At 39.1% G+C, this 17,964-nt stretch overlaps 1 protein-coding gene across 5 annotated transcripts; it reads left to right on the plus strand.

Annotated features, from left to right (window-relative positions):
- The first annotated feature begins 7,796 nt into the window (after positions 1–7,796).
- GAR1 (GAR1 ribonucleoprotein) lies at positions 7,797–16,619 on the plus strand. Of its 5 annotated transcripts, none has more exons than XM_080797318.1 (7): positions 7,797–8,033; positions 8,431–8,637; positions 10,077–10,231; positions 10,682–10,741; positions 14,077–14,215; positions 15,324–15,389; positions 16,322–16,619. In XM_080797318.1, exons 2-7 carry the CDS (start codon positions 8,442–8,444, stop codon positions 16,333–16,335), a joined length of 630 nt encoding a protein of 209 aa, XP_080653444.1. In that variant the 5' UTR covers positions 7,797–8,033; positions 8,431–8,441; the 3' UTR covers positions 16,336–16,619. The 5 variants fall into 5 exon arrangements, with proteins under 5 accessions (XP_080653444.1, XP_080653443.1, XP_080653447.1 ...); XM_080797317.1 differs by having other exon boundaries at positions 7,846–8,073; XM_080797321.1 differs by having other exon boundaries at positions 8,016–8,073; positions 10,077–10,144; positions 10,697–10,741.
- Positions 16,620–17,964: the final 1,345 nt, after the last annotated feature.

Here is a 17,964-nt window from a genome sequence, read left to right on the forward strand (position 1 = left end):
GAAAGCAAGTTGTTAAGTAGCAAAACTTTCTGACTAAAAATGGAAAAAGCCCAACAGTTGGTAAGAACCTCTAGTATGTAAATTTACAGAGTAAAATGCTGGGATAAGACATGAGAAACTAAAAAGGTTTTACTCTCAAAGTGTGATAAATGGATGTAACTGGTGACATGTCACAGGATGCTGAGATTTTATGTAATAAACCAAAAAGCAACTTTTCCAGACTGATGGATCAACAGATTTTGACATATGGTACCACTTATAAGATAGATAAATTGTGGTGAAATTCAAGGAAAATTTTCTGCTATAAAATGCTACCCTAAATAATCAAAGGCCAAGACACATTTACTGTTTTGTCTTCATATTTAAAACAAAAGGTACATCTTGAAGGAAGTACATTGGCATCTGCACTGATGGTGCCCCACTGATTTCAACATTTGCTCCCTAAGAATGTTCATTCTTACAAAGAAGAAATCCTCATATATTCACAATATACTGCTTTCTTTTTAAAAAAGATTTTATTTATTTATTTGACAGAGCGAGACACAGCAAGAGTGAGCACACAAGCAGAGAGAGCACACAAGCTGAGCAGGGAGCCTGATGTGGGGCTTAATCCCAGGACCCTGGGATCATGACCTGAGCAGACACTTAACCAACTGAGTCACCCAGGTGCCCCAATACACTGCTTTCTTCCTGGAGATATGCTGGTGTCAGAAACTTCTGGAGCTGAAATGAAAAAAATTTGGGATGATGCTACAAAAATAACTGAACTTGGGGTGCCTGGGGGCTCAGCCAGCTCATGTCATGAACTCAGGGTCCTGGGATCCAGCCCCCAGTTGGGCTCCTTGCTCAATGGCAATCAGCTGGAGATTCTCCCTCTGCCCCTCTCCCTGGTCTCTCTCTCTCTCTCAAATAAATAAATGATCTTAAGATTTTTAAAATAGATTCTTAAGAGAGAGAGCATGAGGGGGCAGGGTAGGGCAGAGGGAGAAGCAGACTCCCTGCTGAGCATGGAGCCTGATGGATGCAGGGGGTTGATCCCAGGACCCTGAGATCATGACCTAAGCCAAAGGCAGACACTTAACTGAGTCAACCAGGAGTCCCATAAAATAAATAAATCTTAGAGGGGTGGGGGGAGAGAGAAATGCCTGAACTTATCAAAGGCTAGTTCACTGAACAATGTTTAAGAAACTGAAAACCTGGACAAAGACCAAATAAATCTCCTGCCACATGCATAAAATCTCATGGCTTAGAATATCATTTGTTCTAGGGGAAGCCAGCTGCCATGTCATGAGAATACTTAAGTACTCTGTAAAAGGTCCATGTATTGGGAATAGAAAGCATTAGCTTGCTAGACACAGGAGTGGGCCACATTAGAAACTGATCCTCCATCCCCACTTGTGCCTTCAGGTAACAGCAGCCTCAGGAGACATCTTGACTGAGACCACAGGAGACTCTGAGCCAGAACAACCAACCTGAGCTGGTCCTGAATTTCTGACCTACAGAGATTATGCAAGATGTTTACCATTTTAAGCCACTAAGTGTTGGGGTAATTTGTTCCACAGTAAGAAAAACTAATACAGATTTTGGTTCTTAACAGGATGTTTGAGCTACAAAGTGAACTGTGATAACACTTCCAAGATAATAGTAGGCTAGGTTTTTCCAAGTGCTTTGAAGATCAAGAAGGGCTGCAGAAACTAGCCTACTTAGTAGACATTTTTTCCTCACATGAACTAGTTGAATTAGTTGAGTATATTTGAGGGCTTGGAGAAAATACTTTGATTTCAAGAGACAAGATTCTTGGTTTTAAATGGAAATAAAAATTTTGGAAAAAAATCACATGGCAAAAAGAAATCTTGGAAGTTTCGACTGCTGCTTGCACTTAGTGAGGAAATTTCAAGTCTCGGGTTGAGACCAAACCACCTTGGGGAAGTACAGGACAAAACTAAATAGTATTTTCCCTTCACTTCAACACAAGTGTATGACTGAATGAGGACTCCTTTCTCTGAATCTTCTCAGTCTGAGCACCTGACTTTGAGGGAAGAGGAAGAATTTTGTGAATTAAGGATTATAAGTGTAAGATGAAATTTACTGATTTGCTCTTTTTTAAGTTCTGGATTTCTGTAAAAGAAAAGCATCCTACCATTCCTAGGAAAGTAATAAAAATTTTATTGTACTTTTCAACTTCTTACTTGTGTGAGCAAGCTTTAGCTTGTCTAATAATGAGCATTAAGAACAAAAACAGAAATCATCTTATTGTAGCTGAAAATGAAATCTGTGAATGTCAGTTTCAAGATTGACTCAGAAATCAGGATATGCACAGCAAAAGATAAAAGATTTCATACGAAATAGGTAAATTTCATTATTTTTTCACTTCAAAAATAACACTCTTATCCAAATATAGGCCTATAAAAAGAGATTAACATTTATTAAAATCAATTTGCAACCTTTGCTAAATTAAAGGGAAAATGGAAGTTTCTTCTCCTACTTATTTTGCATCACAACTGGGGCGCCTGGGTGGCTCAGTATGTTGAACGTCTGCCTTTGGCTAGGGTCTTGATCCCAGGGTTCTGGGATTCAGCCCCATGTTCAGCCCCATGTCAGGCTCTCTCCATTCAGTGGGGACCCTGCTTCATGAACCTCACCCTCTGCAGCTCCCCCTGGTTGCACTCTCTCTCCCTGTCAAATAAAATGAATAAAATCTCTTAAAAATTTGCGTCACAATTGATATCTTTTGTGAGGAGCAGAAAATACACAGGATAGGCTAATAAGCTGGACAAAGAAGTACATTCACAGAAAAACATCATTCTCTACTTAAAATAACAGTGAGGGGGCACCTGGGTGGCTCAGTGGGTTAAGCCTCTGCCTTCGGCTCAGGTCATGATCTCAGGGTCCTGAGATGGAGCCCCACATCAGTCTCTCTGCTCAGCAGGGAGCCTGCTTCCCCCCTCTCTCTGCCTGCCTCTCTGCCTACTTGTGATCTCTGTCAAATAAATAAATAAAATCTTTAAAATAAAATAAAATAACAGTGAGTTGCACAACAGTGTAAACCACTTAAAAATGATTAATATGGTAAATTAGGTTATGCGTATTTTACCAGTTTTTTTTACATTTATACATTTTATTTTATTTATTTAAAAAATTTTAAAAAAAATTTTTTTTGTAAACATACAATGTATTATTAGCCCCAGGGGTACAGGTCTGTGAATCGCCAGGTTTACACACTTCACAGCATTAACCATAGCACATGCCCTCCCCAATGTCCATAACCCCACCACCCTCTCCCTACCCCCCTATCCCTGGCCACCCTCAGTTTGTTTTGTGAGATTAAGAGTCTCTTATGGATTGTCTCCTTCCTGATCCAATCTTGTTTCATTTATTCTTTTCCTACCCCCCCAACCCCCCATGTTGCATCTCCACTTCCTCATATCAGGAAGATCATATGATAGTTGTCTTTCTCTGATTGACTTATTTCGCTAAGCATAATACCCTCTAGTTCTATCCACGTCATCGCAAATGGCAAGATTTCTTTTGATGGCTACGTAGTATTCCATTGTGTGTGTGTGTGTGTGTGTGTGTGTGTGTGTGTGTCTATATATATATATATATATATATATATATATATATATATATCACATCTTCTTTATCCATTCATCTGTTGATGGACATCTAGATTCTTTCCATAGTTTGGCTATTGTGGACATTGCTGCTATAAACATTCAGGTGCACGTGCCCCTTCAGATCACTACGTTTGTACCTTTAGGGTAAATACCCAGTAGTGCAATTGCTGGGTCATAGGGTAGCTCTATTTTCAACTTTTTAAGGAACCTCCATGCTGTTTTCCAGAGTGGTTGCACCAGCTTGCATGCCCACCAACAGTGTAGGAGGGTTCCCCTTTCTCCACATCCTTGCCAGCATCTGTCGTTTCACGACTTACTAATTTTAGCCATTCTGACTGGTGTGAGGTGATATCTCATTGTGGTTTTGATTTGTATTTCCCTGATGCCAAGTGATGTGGAGCACTTTTTCATGTGCTTGTTGGCCATCTGGATGTCTTCTTTGCAGAAATGTCTGTTCATGTCCTCTGGCCATTTCTTGATTGGATTATTTGTTCTTTGGGTGTTGAGTTTGCTAAGCTCTTTATAGATTTTGAATACTAGCCCTTTATCTGATATGTCTTTTGCAAATATCTTCTCCCATTCTGTCAGTTGTCTTTTGGTTTTGTTAACTGTTTCCTTTGCTGTGCAAAAGCTTTTGATCTTGATGAAATCCCAATAGTTCATTCTTGCCCTTGCTTCCCTTGCCTTTGGCGATGTTCCTAGGAAGTTGCTGCGGCTGAAGTCGAAGAGGTTGCTGCCTGTGTTCTCCTCAAGGATTTTGATGGATTCTTTTCTCACATTGAGGTCCTTCATCCATTTTGAGTCTATTTTCTGTTTGGTGTAAGGCAATGGTCCAGTTTCATTTTTCTACATGTGGCTTTCCAATTTTCCCAACACCATTTGTTGAAGAGGCTGTCTTTCTTCCATTGGACATTCTTTCCTGCTTTGTCAATGATTAGTTGACCATAGAGTTGAGGTTCTATTTCTGGGCTCTCTATTCTGTTCCATTGATCTATGTGTCTGCTTTTGTGCCTTTACCATACTGTCTTGATGATGACAGCTTCATAATAGAGCTTGAAGTCTGGAATTGTGATGCCACCGACTTTGGCTTTCTTTTTCAATATTCCTCTGGCTATTCAAGGTCTTTTCTGGTTCCATATAAATTTCAGGATTATTTGTTCCATTTCTTTGAAAAAGAAAAAAAGGGTGGTATTTTGATAGGGATTGCTTTAAATGTGTAGAGTGCTTTAGGTAGCATAGACATTTTCACAATATTTTTTTCTTCCAATCCATGAGCATGGAATGCTTTTCCATTTCTTTGTGTCTTCCTCAATTTCTTTCATGAGTATTTTATAGTTTTCTGAGTACAGATTCTTTTTCTCTTTGGTTAGGTTTATTCCTAGGTATCTTATGGTTTTGGGTGCAATTGTAAATGGGATTGACTCCTTAATTTCTCTTTCTTCTGTCTTGTTGTTGGTGTGTAGGAATGCAACTGATTTCTGTGCATTGATTTTATATCCCGACACTTTACTGGATTCCTGTACAAGTTCTAGCAGATTTGGAGTGGAGTCTTTTGGGTTTTCCACATAAAGTATCATATCATCTGCAAAGAGTGAGAGTTTGACTTCTTCTTTGCTGATTCAGATGCCTTTTATTTCTTTTTGTTGTCTGATTGCTAAGGCTAGGACTTCTAATACTATGTTGAATAGCAGTGGTGATAATGGACATCCCTGCCATGTTCCTGACCTTAGCAGAAACGCTCTCATCTTTTCTCCATTGAAAATGGTATTTGCGGTGGGCTTTTCATAGATGGCTTTGATGATATTGAGATATGTGCCCTCTATCCCTACACTTTGAAGAGTTTTGATCAGGAAGGGATGCTGTACTTTGTCAAATGCTTTTTCAGCATCTATTGAGAGTATCATATGGTTCTTTTTCTTTCTTTTATTAATGTATCACATTGATTGATTTGCAGATATTGAACCAGCCTCACAGCCGTGGAATAAATCCCACTTGGTCATACCACAGTTTTTAAAAAAGGGCATTGACAATTATAATTGGGTCTTTATGTCTACAGCTTGATATATATATATATATATATATATAGATAGATAGATAGATAGATAGATATAGTGTATATATTAATACATACAAAACACACACACTTACAACATTTTTATGCAGGGGTTTCCAACACGTGAAAATTATTTTAAGAGTTCCTTTAGGATGGAAAAGATAGGAAACAGCTGGTCTGGTAGACAGGAAATGAAGCTTTTCTAAGCAGTAAGTATATGACAACAATGGAGAAAGAGAAGCAAGGCAATGGTGCTGGCCTGATTAAGCAGAGGGATGGTGTACAACATAGGAAGGAAATAAAATTAATCACATACAGGACCTAATCAATGGAGAGATTTTACTCTAGACTTGTTGCTAAAGGATGTGGAGAGCTCTTTGAGGTCTTGAGGATGGCTTAAGAATAAACCATTTTAAAGTTTTAAAGTTATACAGGGAAACATTTATTATGGACTTTTCAATTCTTATAGATTATATTGAGTGACTTAGGGTAGGAATTAACACAAGAAGAATGGTAGTGACAACAAGAGGCCTGTAATGACAGCACAAAGCTATCTTCCAGGAATTAATAGAAATTGATAGCTTTGGATAAAAGAGAACAATCAAGGCTGGGGTGGGGATGGTGCTAACAATGATAAAAGGAGAGTGCTCAAAGGTCTGAGTCCAAAGATTCAGAAACGAAGAGTATGATGCTACTGTGAGGGCTGACAGGGGGCTGGAATGATGCACAATTTGGGAAGAGCAATAAATGCGGGGTGGGGACAGAAAAGGATTGAAGACTCTGAGAATCTAAAGTTCTACTTTGTTCCTCTAATTGGCTGGAGAAGTTACTTCACTTTCTTGAATGTTAGTTCTTTACTGACAATAAGTAAAATAAAGGGGCACCAGATAATCTGGAAGGTCTTATAAAACTTCATTGATTTCATCACAGTGAGTTAGAGTTAACAGTGGACACCAAATGGAGCTAAACACTGAACATAAAAGTTAGATGAAGCAAAGCAAAATACAGCAAGGCAGTCAAGAATAATTTTCTATATGATCTACAGAATTTAAAGTACATTTACCAAATCTGAATAAAAAATATATTTATTAAGTTCCTTTCATACATAGGATTGTTAGGGGCTTTCTCGAGAAGTTTATGTATTAGTGTAGAAGACATATTGTGATTTCTAGCATTTCATAGTGAAGTCTACAAAGTTCTTTCCAAATCAAAATTAGCCTCTGAAGTAGGGACCAATCTCTGCCCTTTCAAAGAGGAGGCAATTCGACTGTGTCAAATACCAAGGTAAGGTCTCAGAAGATTCTGGTGTAAAAGATACCATCCAAATTTAACAAATGGTTCACTAGCTTTCTTTGGAAAAGAAAATACACTGGAAGCTGAAATTAGATATCAAGGGCTTAAAGGGGAAGAGGGGCTTGCAGCACAGATGGTCCAAAGCCTGTCAGTGCTAAAACGTACTGGACAGGGGCGCCGGCCTAGTTCAGTCGGAAGAGCCCGCCACGCTCCATCTCCCGGTTGTGTGTGGGAGCCCCACGTTGGGTGTAGAGATTATTTAACCAAAGCATGTTAAAAAAAGAAAAGAAAAGAAAACTTGACAAATTGAATAAACTATTTGGTGCAAAAGATAAAAATATTTGGCTTTTGTCACATAAAATACACTTTTAAAGAAAAAATATTTTTAAGATACACATACACCCAGTTTTTCTTCCTTTAACTGGTGAAACCGTAGGAGAGGACAGGCGCAGTCAGCTCACAAATCGTACATACTTCAAAAGGTCCGGGAGAAACAAGCGCTCAAAGAACGCAGGAAGACCTTGCACGGGGTTGCAATGCCACCAGATCCACCTCTGGGCAGAGCGCAGCTGAAAACTCCTCAGAGATGCGGGCTGCATAGTTGCTGCGACTGGCAATGAATTGACGAACGAGGAGACCATTTCACGGCCTGAAAGGCCAGGGCTCACGGCCAGTCCTCCGTCACTTAGAACCCGCAGGCTCCCGGGAGAGGCCGCGGATCACTAACGCCACTCATCTCCCAGGGCAACAGCGTGGCGGCACTTCCTGCAGCTTCTTTTGATTCAAAGGACGCCACTATTATACGTCACTTCCTACGTAGGTGAAGGCAAGTTGACCTGTCGTGAACTGGGGCTTGAAGTCAGACAGTATTGCTGCTCTTCCAGCGGAAAAGGCTGTTCTGAAAGGCGACGGCGCCGCGGGTTCTGCCGGCGATTGGCTTTTTTGTAAACCAGTCCTTCGAGTTTCTGGCGGTTTCCCACCCCGCCCCTCCTCGCTTCGCTTCGCCTCGCCCTCAGTGTTTGCGGGTACGGTGGCCGAGGAGGCTCGTGTATAGCGGAAGTACCGGGCAGGTGGGTGTGCTCAGCGGGGCTGGAGGTGCACGTGGCGTCGGTGAGTTGGAGTAGGGAGCAGAAGGGTCCGAAAATGGCTGGACCCGGAACCCAGCTGCGGGAGGGTCGGGGGGAGGAAGGGAATGGGTTGTGAAGACCTTCCTGCCTGCTCGGGGAGGAGGTACTAAGCGGGGACGCCGAGGCTGGTGAGTGGTCCGGTCAGCACGCACAGGCTCTGGGGAGGTGACACTCCTCATCCTTCACGTTCATCTCTGGCGGCTTGGTCGTGCGTGAGGCGGCAAGGTTGCTGTATTTATTATTGTCCCCCCGTATGGTGTTCTGAGCATGGCTCAGAGGGGTTAGGTGGTGTACCCAGACGGCACAGTGACCACAGTGACGCACTTTTTTCCCTCACCAGGTAAAGTAAGCATGTCTTTTCGAGGAGGAGGTCGGGGGGGCTTTAATCGAGGCGGCGGCTTCAATCGCGGCGGCAGCAACAACCATTTCCGAGGCGGCGGCGGTAATTTCAGAGGCGGCGGTGGCGGCCGAGGAGGATTTGGACGAGGAGGTGGCCGCGGAGGTTTTAACAAAGGCCAGGACCAAGGACCTCCGGAACATGTAGTTTGTATGTCTCCTTAAATCTTAGCCTGCTTGTTAGCCTGCTTGGGGCGGAGGTTATGGGTTTAAGTTCGGGGGTTACGTGCTGAAAGATATCTCTAGCAGCTCTCGTACGGAGGTTGCTGCTTGGTTGGGGAGTCAGTTCTGGAGATGCTGTAAACTGACTTAAAATAATGCTTTATTGCTGTAATGAGAAAGGGAAGATGAAGAAAGCAAAAGAACATGTAGAATGCGTACGTGGAGGTGGTAATTGAGCTTGGGCTGAAAACGAAGTTATTAAGTAGGTAGTATTGTGTATTTACTCCTGTTGTTCCCGTTTTACAGGTAAGAAAACTGTGATTCAGAGTTAGGTTTCTTTGCAGGGATCATAGTAATAAGTGATCAGTTTGAGAGACAAAACTTTTCTGACTCCAAAGCCCATGCTCTCAATTGCTATTCATAAGTAAGAGAAGTGTGAAATAAATTGCTTGGAAGGGAAACTATAGAGGGGAAGCCGAGAAAAAGTACTAATTAGAGTAGTTTTGAAGTAATTGTCAAGGAGGTGGGATAGAAGTGTGGAAAATGACACAGATTTGACAGTAGAAACCTACATCAAAAAGGAGAAAGGATGAAGAGAGTTTAATATAAAGATGAGGTTGGGCCTTAAAAGCAGTTGTGCAACATGGTTTGAAGAGTGCAAAGGGTAGAGTCATAAGTCCTAGCCCACAAGCATGCAATGGTCCATGCATGGTGCACTGTGAGGGGGATGGAAGTGAAAAAAAAAGGAAGGGTCTGATGGCAGACAGATTCCAGTGGAAACAAATTCAATAGAACATGGCTAATTCTTGGGAATAAAAGGTTCCAGGTTTTGAGCTTGGGTGATAGGGATGAAGAATTGGTTTTGCAGGGATGTGATGAGTATTTTTGTTTGGGGTGACAGTCAGAAATAATGGTATTTTGAGATTCCACACTTCCCTAAAAAAGAGTGAAGAGTCATTGCTTTAGAGGTGGTAATAGGAAGTTATAAAAGGGGAGGAAAAAAAGAACAAAGACTTGATTTACGGTTAGGGACTATGAAAATGAAAAGAGACAGTAGAGTGTAAGCTTGGTGTTTAATATAATAGTTATTGTTATAATAAAACACCTGTTATAGGTTGGTCTTAATGTGCCAGGCATTTTTTTCTTAGCACTTGCATTTATTATTGTGTTTATTCCTCATAATACTGTATGTTAGGTGTTGGTACTGTTATTAGCCCTTATTAAAGACAGGGACACTGAAACAGAGGGAGAAGAATCTTACTGTAGTTCACATAGCTAGTGTGGAGTTTTGGGCTTTTTTTTTTTTTTTTTGCCTCAGAGAACAGATAAAGTGAAATCCCAGGTACCCAAGAAGAAAGCTTCCAGATGATGTTAGTCAATATCATTTGAAATTGTTTTATATTTTAACATTTTCTTGTCCTATTTCAGTATTAGGAGAGTTCCTGCATCCCTGTGAAGATGACATAGTTTGTAAATGTACTACAGATGAAAATAAGGTGCCTTATTTCAATGCTCCAGTTTATTTAGAGAACAAAGAACAGATTGGTAAAGTGGATGAAATATTTGGACAACTTAGAGATTTTGTATCCTTTTAAATTAGAAGACCCAGTGATCTCATTCGAAGGTTACCATTTGCTATTTCTGGAGCTAAGTCCTGATTTAATTAGACTCCTGCTTCATTAAATTGGACAGAATATTGCTATGATTGGACCATAAAGGAGAATCAAGAGAGGAGAACGGATTTCCACATATTGAAAAGAAATGACCCTATAAGAGTGACTTCCTTTTGGAAGGTTTTAGAAATGATTGCCATTTGGATAAGTGCTATAGGATTAAGGTACTTTGTTTGATTATGATGATGCCACCAGAGTAGTGTGGAATTAGAAGTTTTAAAAACAAAAACTTCGTTTTCTCTTGGAAACTCACTTCTTACCTTTCCTAAATATTCCCACATAACTTTGTTTTTATAATTACATATGATTTCAGAAGGTTATTTTTGATCTTAATTGCTTATTCCTTAATATAACTAATAGTATTTTTCTGTTAAGTTGTCAGAAAATATGAAGGCATCTTCCTTTAAAAAACTGCAGAAGGTGAGTCAAGCTTAGGATAACTAGGATCTTTGGTTTTATAAGTGAATGACCTTCCTAAGGACAGTGCTACTTAGCACTTGAGAATCCCCCAGTGTATCACCAGTGAAACTCTTAAATTCAGATGTTTTGTACTTTAGATTTTGAACTTACTGATCTCTAAAAGCAAATTATTCAATATTTAACATTTATTTAAAAATAAATATTTATTAGCAAATTCTGTAACTGCTATAATATGTTTTTTAGTTTAAGTAAAACTCTTACTGGAAAGCTTACATGACCTAACATTCTAAGTAAAATGTTAAATTTTGAAATATTATTTGGGAGAAGTCAGACATTAAATGATTTCACAAATATTTCAATAACATTTTGATACATGGTGTGAAGGAGAAATACAGATTGCTATGAGAATGTTAGTAGTGGGACCAAATTTAATATATTGGATTTCTGAGGAAGTGAACTAGAAGCTGAGATCTGAAAGTTGACTAAAGGTGATTCCCAAGCCTCATTGCTCATCAAAATATCTACAGAAGCTTTTAAGGTCATGTATTTCTTGGTCCCACTCTTAAAAATTTGAGCAAGTAAGTCTTAGGTAGGGGTCAGGATTCAGTTGTAAAAAAGCAGGCTCCTGGATAATTTTGATATAGTTAGGCTAGCACTTGAGAACCACTGCTAGCCAAAGAGGTGGAAGCACATTGCAAGTAGAGAAAAACAGTTTGTACAAGTCTCTGAGACATCCAATTTAAGGATCTGAAAAAGGCAGAAGTATAGCTCAGACACAACATTTAGATGAGACTAGAGAGGTAGGCAGGGGATGGGTTACTTAAGGCCTTCAAGTAGTGGGAAGGAGTTTAGGCTTTAGTTTTGTTTTTAAATATTAGGATAAATACAGTTATGTTATGTTAAAAAAGAGCACTGGAAAAATAAAAGCATGCTGGAAAGGGGTTAGTACAGTATGTAAAGGGGGCAGGACAGGGAATTGCATTAGTCCCGGAAGAGATGATATTTTGGGCTAGGGTAGTAGTGACAGTGGAAATGGAGAAAAGTGGATGGATTTATGAGAGATACAGGAAGTAGCATTGATAGATCTTGGTAGTTGATTAGCAATATCTGGGGCACCTGGATGACTCTGTAAGTAAAGCCTCTGCCTTCAGCTCAGGTTGTGATTTCAGGGTCCTGGGATAGAACCCCTGGCTGGCGGCTGGCTCCACGCTCAGCAGGGAGTCTGCTTCTCCCTCTGCGCGCGCCCCCCCCCCCCCCGCCACTCATGCTCTCTCAAAAATCACCATCTTTCACATGTCTGATTTCAGCATCTTTGTGGATGTACCCAAATGGTGATCATTGGAGAAGAAGGGAATTGGGGGAAGATGGTGGATTCAGTTTTAGACATAGTGAATTTGAAGCACTTAGGAGATAACTCAGATAGTTAGGAGCTCAAAGGAAGAGCCTGGATTAGAGATGGAATTGGAAGTTGTCTTTGTACAGACAGCATATGGTATAGTCTAGGAAGAAAGAATGAGAAAAAGAGCTTTGGGATACCTCCTAAATTTATATTCTCTCTTGGAGACTGAGAAGTAACACCAGTAAAGGAGGAGGCAAACCAGGAGAGTTTCATAAAAGTGTTTATCGCCAAAGTCAGGAGAGCAGAAATGCTCAACTGTGGCAAAATACTGCTGTAGAGTGTTCTTTGGATTTAGCAACAGGGAGGGCAAAATGTCATGGAGCCAGTGGAGTGCTGGGCCCACTGATAAGATGGGGACAGTGCCTTTTTGCTGGCATATGGCTGCTACTGGCTGTAGGAACCCTGGCAAGTACCCACCGGGAAATTGACTTGCTTCAGGTGGGCCTGAGAGCCAGGCTTCTCATTTAGTGACCTGAAGAAAGGAATTTACCTGCAATAGCCACTTAAATTATTTTTTTAAGGTTTTATTTATTTATTTGACGGAGAGAGAGATCATAAGTAGGCAGAAAGGCAGGCAGAGAGAGAGAGGAGGAAGCAGGCTCTCCTCAGAGCAGAGAGCGCAACATGGGGCTCTATGCCAGGACCCTGGGATCATGACCTGAGCCAAAGGCAGAGGCTTAACCCACTGAGCCACCCAGGCGCCCCTGCAATAGCCACTTAAATTCCATCTGGATGCCTGCCCTTTCTCACAATATTTTTATTTGAATATTTATTATTTTAAAGATTTTATTTATTTGAGAGAGTGAGTGAGAGAAAGCATGAGCAGGGGGAGGGGCAGAGGGAGAGGGAGAAGTAGACTCCTGGTTGAGGATTCCAGCATGGGGATTTCAGCGGGGATTCCAACGTGGGACTCAATTCCAGGACTCTGAGATCATGACCTAAGCTGAAGGCAGATGCTTAACCAACTGAGCCACCCAGGCACCCCTGTGGATTTTTTATTTAGTGTTTTTTTTTGTTGTTTTTTGTTTTTTTTTAAATCACAGATGCTAAATTGGTACATTCTATGTTTCCCCATTTCTAGATTCACTGTTTAGGTTCAGGTCTTCCTTATCCAGCCTAGGCTGTCTCATTGAATTTTCTGTAATGATTGAAATACCTACCTCATACAGTAGCCACTAACCATTTGTAGCTATTGAGCACCTGAAATGTGACTAATGTAACTCAGGAACTGAATTTTTAATTGTTAATTAAAAAGCCATATGAGGCTAGTGGCTGCCATATTGGGTGGTGCAGAATTAGTATTTTTGAGAGAATGGGTTTGAAGGGAAGAGTGGTAAGGCAATATCTAAAGAGGGATTCAGACATAAGTAATACATTATCATTTGAAACTGCTTATACATATTTTACGTAAATTGTGAACTATGCCTCATTATGTTTCATTATTATGAAAAATAACCTCTTTAATCCCAGATAATAGAATGGGTTTAGTTTATCGTATCTTTTATGATTTTGTATGTTCAGCAAATAGTTACTGATCTGATCCTTTTTTAAAGTTTTGAAATAACTAGTATGTGCTTCATTTTGAATTTTAATGTTAAATTTTTAATAGTTTTCATTTTAGGGCAATTCTATTGAGTGGAAAGGTAGTTAATTTTTGGAAGGCATCTATTTATAAGGAGAAATGAGACTAAATTGGTCTTGGTTTTTTATATACATGTAATGCTTATTGTGTATGAAGTTTAAGTGCTTTTGTGTACATTACTCTTTGGATCTTCACAAAGACTTTGGGGTAGGTACTTTGTTCTCTTGATTTGATAGATCAGAAAACTAAGGCACAAAGAAACGAAGTCTTTGTCTTTTTAGTGTGTAGATTCTTCACGATTATACTGTAATGCTTCCTAAGTCATCACACTAATTGTTTCTGTTATACTTCCAGTTTTATATAGACCCATATAAACTGCTACCACTGCAGAGGTTTTTACCTCGACCTCCAGGCGAGAAGGGACCTCCAAGAGGTGGTGGCAGGGGAGGTCGAGGAGGAGGAAGAGGCGGAGGTGGCAGAGGTGGCAGAGGTGGTAAGTTACTTTGGGGGGAAATTTTCTAATGAGATTTCAAAGTAGCAGCCAATTCATATAGTACAGTTTAATTTTTTATGTAAGCAAACCTCCTTTATGCTTATTTATTTATTATTTTTTGGAAAAGCTATTTTCAAATCTTGGCAGATTGTCAGAGTAATAGTGCTCAGTTTCAATACCTTATTTAAAAAATCTAATAAAGTGTAATTTTGAGAGATTTTATCTTTTTGGGGTTGTTCATGTTTTGTTGAGCATTTTATAAAGTATAAAATTGTGGGTGGTTAGATGATGAACACGTTTGGGAATAAGGTGCAATGCACCATCGAGTGTGCCTAGATCTGTTAGTAGTGGTGTGGTGGGTGCGTGATGGGATGACGGCAGAGCCAAGGTATTAAGAAGGGGAGCGGAAAATTGGTTGGATATCTTCTGTTACTGAAATAGAAAGGAGAAAACTGTTTTTACCCTTGTCTTTCTCAATTTAGTTACTTCATTCTAAATGTGCTTTTTTGGGTCCACATAGCTAGGAGATAATCTCTTTAAGAAATCTGAATATATGTCTGTTAAATATTTTTGAGAATCTAATGAGATCCCCCTCACTCCCATTCTATATTCAGTCTCATATATAACGAAAAAAAATCATCTGTTTTCTTAAAACTTGTATATGTGTATACCAGTATTTTAGAAATATGTTTGTTTTTCCTCTTGTTATAATTCATCATTCCTTACCACCAAAAGAATTAAAAATGGAGACTGAAATAGGAAGCTAAATGTGTGTTAGATAATTGAAAATTTTAAATTTTCTATTCAACATGTGAGCATCAGTGATCGTCCATAATGTAGCTCAGTTAACTTTAAATGTTTTATTATAGGATCTCCAGAATGAAGTCACCTCCATCTGCTACTCTTTGTTGTTCTTATGATAAAAAGCCTTAGTTCATTAAAAAAGTAATTACGCAAAAGTTGAGGTACTCCTACACTTAACAGTAGGGCTGAATGGAACTTTAACAAGTTTTTGTAATTCATTAAACCAGAATACTTGTTTAAAAAGTTGCTATCTAGGGTATAGGATAGGCTGCAATAATTTTATAAATATTTCCTTTATTTTTAGGTGGTTTCAGAGGTGGAAGAGGAGGTGGAGGCTTCAGAGGAGGAAGGGGGGGTGGTGGTTTCAGAGGTGAGTGTGAAAAAACAAATCTTGGAATCACTGAATTTCTGAATTGGCATTATCTACCATTTTAAATTTTAATTCAGTCTTATTTTGGTTTCCCCAGTGTATAGAAACCGTGGTGTTCTTTGCTTTAGCCTGATTTATAGCTTTATTTTGATCACTTTTGTGCTTTTCCCTTTGAATTTTTTCACCTACTTCTGATTTGTTTTGCCATATTAATTTGACGAACAAAAAGGTATAATATGAATGACAATTATTTTTTTTTTTTTTTTTTTTTTTTTTTTTTTTTTTAAAGATTTTATTTATTTATTTGACAGACAGATCACAAGTAGGCAGAGAGGCAGGCAGAGAGAGAAGGGAGGAAGCAGGCTCCCTGCTGAGCAGAGAGCCCGATGCGGGGCTCGATCCCAGGACGCTGGGATCATGACCTGAGCCGAAGGCAGCGGCTTTAACCACTGAGCCACCCAGGCGCCCCTATGAATGACAATTAAGTGTGGTAAATTGGTTGGCTAAACAGTCTAAGACCTCATGCTCATTTTAAACTTGAGATTTTGGGTATAGTGCTATTAAAAATTGATTTTCTGAGTGAAGTAAGTCAAGCAGAGAGTCAGTTATCATATGATTTGCTTATTTGTGGAGCATAAGAAATAACATGGAGGACATGGGGAGATGGAGAGGAGAAGGGAGTTGGGGGAAATTGGAGGGGGAGACGAACCATGAGAGACAGTGGACTCTGAGGAACTGAGGGTTTTGGAGGGGTGAGGGGTGGGAGGTGGGTGAGCCTGGTGGTGGGTATTATGGAGAGAATGTATTGTATGGAGCACTGGGTGTGGTACATCAACAATGAATTCTGGAACACTGAAAAGAAATTTTAAAAAATAAAAATTTTAAAATATTGATTTTCTGTAGCCTTAATACTTTCATTTTCTCTTAATCAGGGAGAGGACATTAAGTATAACAGTTGACAGAAACTTTCTACATGAACTACTTCTATGGATCAGAAACTTGTTTCTTGAGCAAGTCTTGAAGAACTGGTCATTTTCTGACGGTGGAACTAAAATGTCAATGCCGTGCAAAAATGAGTGCAACAGAATAGGTGATTTTGCTCTAAAAGAGTATGAACAAACATTTTAATGTTTTGTACAATGCTTGGAACTCTGTGGGTGCTTAATAAATGGGCAGTTTCCATTTGAAGCATACTTGGAATTTTTAAAATAAAATGTTTCTTTAAGTTGTAACAGAGCAGTTGTGTTTATTAAAACGGCTATATTTGAAGCTAAAAGGTACAACTAAGCTTAAGCTCAGTGGATTTCAGATAGGAAAAAAAGATTTGTTTATAACTGATCTTTAAAAAAAGTAGGTTAGTGGAACAGTACTTAACCTCATTTATAAATTAACACCCCCTTTCAAAATCTTTGCCTTTTGTTTGTGAAAACAGTACCTTTTATTGCATTTCACTTGTGTATGTAAGAGTTACTAAAGCATTTTAATTACGATTAATAATTGATTAGCAAATTTTGGTTTTGATTATGAATCTATTAAAGTTGGAACGGCTCTGTTCACGTGAGAACTGAAGTTCAAGAAATTTCTGGAGAAGTGTCCAAATCTCATTCAACATAGATGGAATCTTGAAAGTTTTACTGAATGTTTTTATTTTACTTTTTAAAAGAAACTCTAAAGGTTTAAGATGTTATTTATCATTAAAAAAAGATGTTATTTATTATAAATATATATTTGTTCAGATTCCTGGTTACATGTTCAGAATCCTGGGTAGGGACATTACAAGTGAAATTGATTTTTGATCCCCACTGCTAGTGTAGTATCAAGAAGTAATTATGATAACAAGTTAGAATACTGTGATAATGGAACCATTTCCCTGCCATTGATTTTTTCCCCCCACACGTATTTGTTCTCAGAAAGAATGATATTTCCATCTTTGCTTAAATTTTATAGCATACTATATCTAATATTAATACTTGGTTAACTCTTGAATACTTGCTTGAGGTAGCATATAGTATTGTCTGTGTCAGTAATTTGGGTTTTATTTATCTTTCTTGATTGATGGAATTGCAGCAAAATTAATAAATATGTTGGCCATAAATATATATATAATGAACAAATATGTTGGAAATTACTTTTTTGGGGAGCCTGGGTGGCTCAGTCAGTTTAGTGTCTGCCTTTGCTCAGGTCATGATCCCAGGGTCCTGGGATCGAGCCCCACATTGGGCTTTTTGCTCAGCAAGGGGCCTGCTTTTCCCTCTGCCCCCTGCTCATGTTGTCTCTCTCTTGCTCTATTTCAAATAAATAAATAAAATTTAAAAAAAAAAAAAGAAAATTACTTTTTCACAGGAAGAAGCGGTTGTGTTTTTAGAACTTGGGAAGGGAGGCTATTTGATTTTTTAGAAATGTTGGGTTGAAATTGGATTGAGAGTTACAGCCAGAGTTTCTACTCTTGGTTTGTAAAAGACCTAGTGAGCACTACAGGGGTGATGATGGCATTGTCCAAAGAACAAATAATAGTGCAACTGTCCTACACTTTCTTTGATATTTAAAAGTCTCAAATATCTATGATGGAAGCAAT

The sequence above is a fragment of the Martes martes genome, assembly GCF_963455335.1.
Source record: "Martes martes genome assembly, chromosome: 2".
NCBI classification, from domain to species: Eukaryota; Metazoa; Chordata; class Mammalia; order Carnivora; family Mustelidae; genus Martes; species Martes martes.

Coding starts and splice junctions, on each gene's coding strand:
- GAR1 (XM_080797318.1), top strand. CDS start 8,442: ATGTCTTTTCGAGGAGGAGGTCGGGGGGGCTTTAATCGAGGCGGCGGC. Junction 8,638..10,076: donor ACCTCCGGAACATGTAGTTT/GTATGTCTCCTT, acceptor GTCCTATTTCAG/TATTAGGAGAGTTCCTGCAT. Junction 10,232..10,681: donor TTGGACAACTTAGAGATTTT/GTATCCTTTTAA, acceptor TATAACTAATAG/TATTTTTCTGTTAAGTTGTC.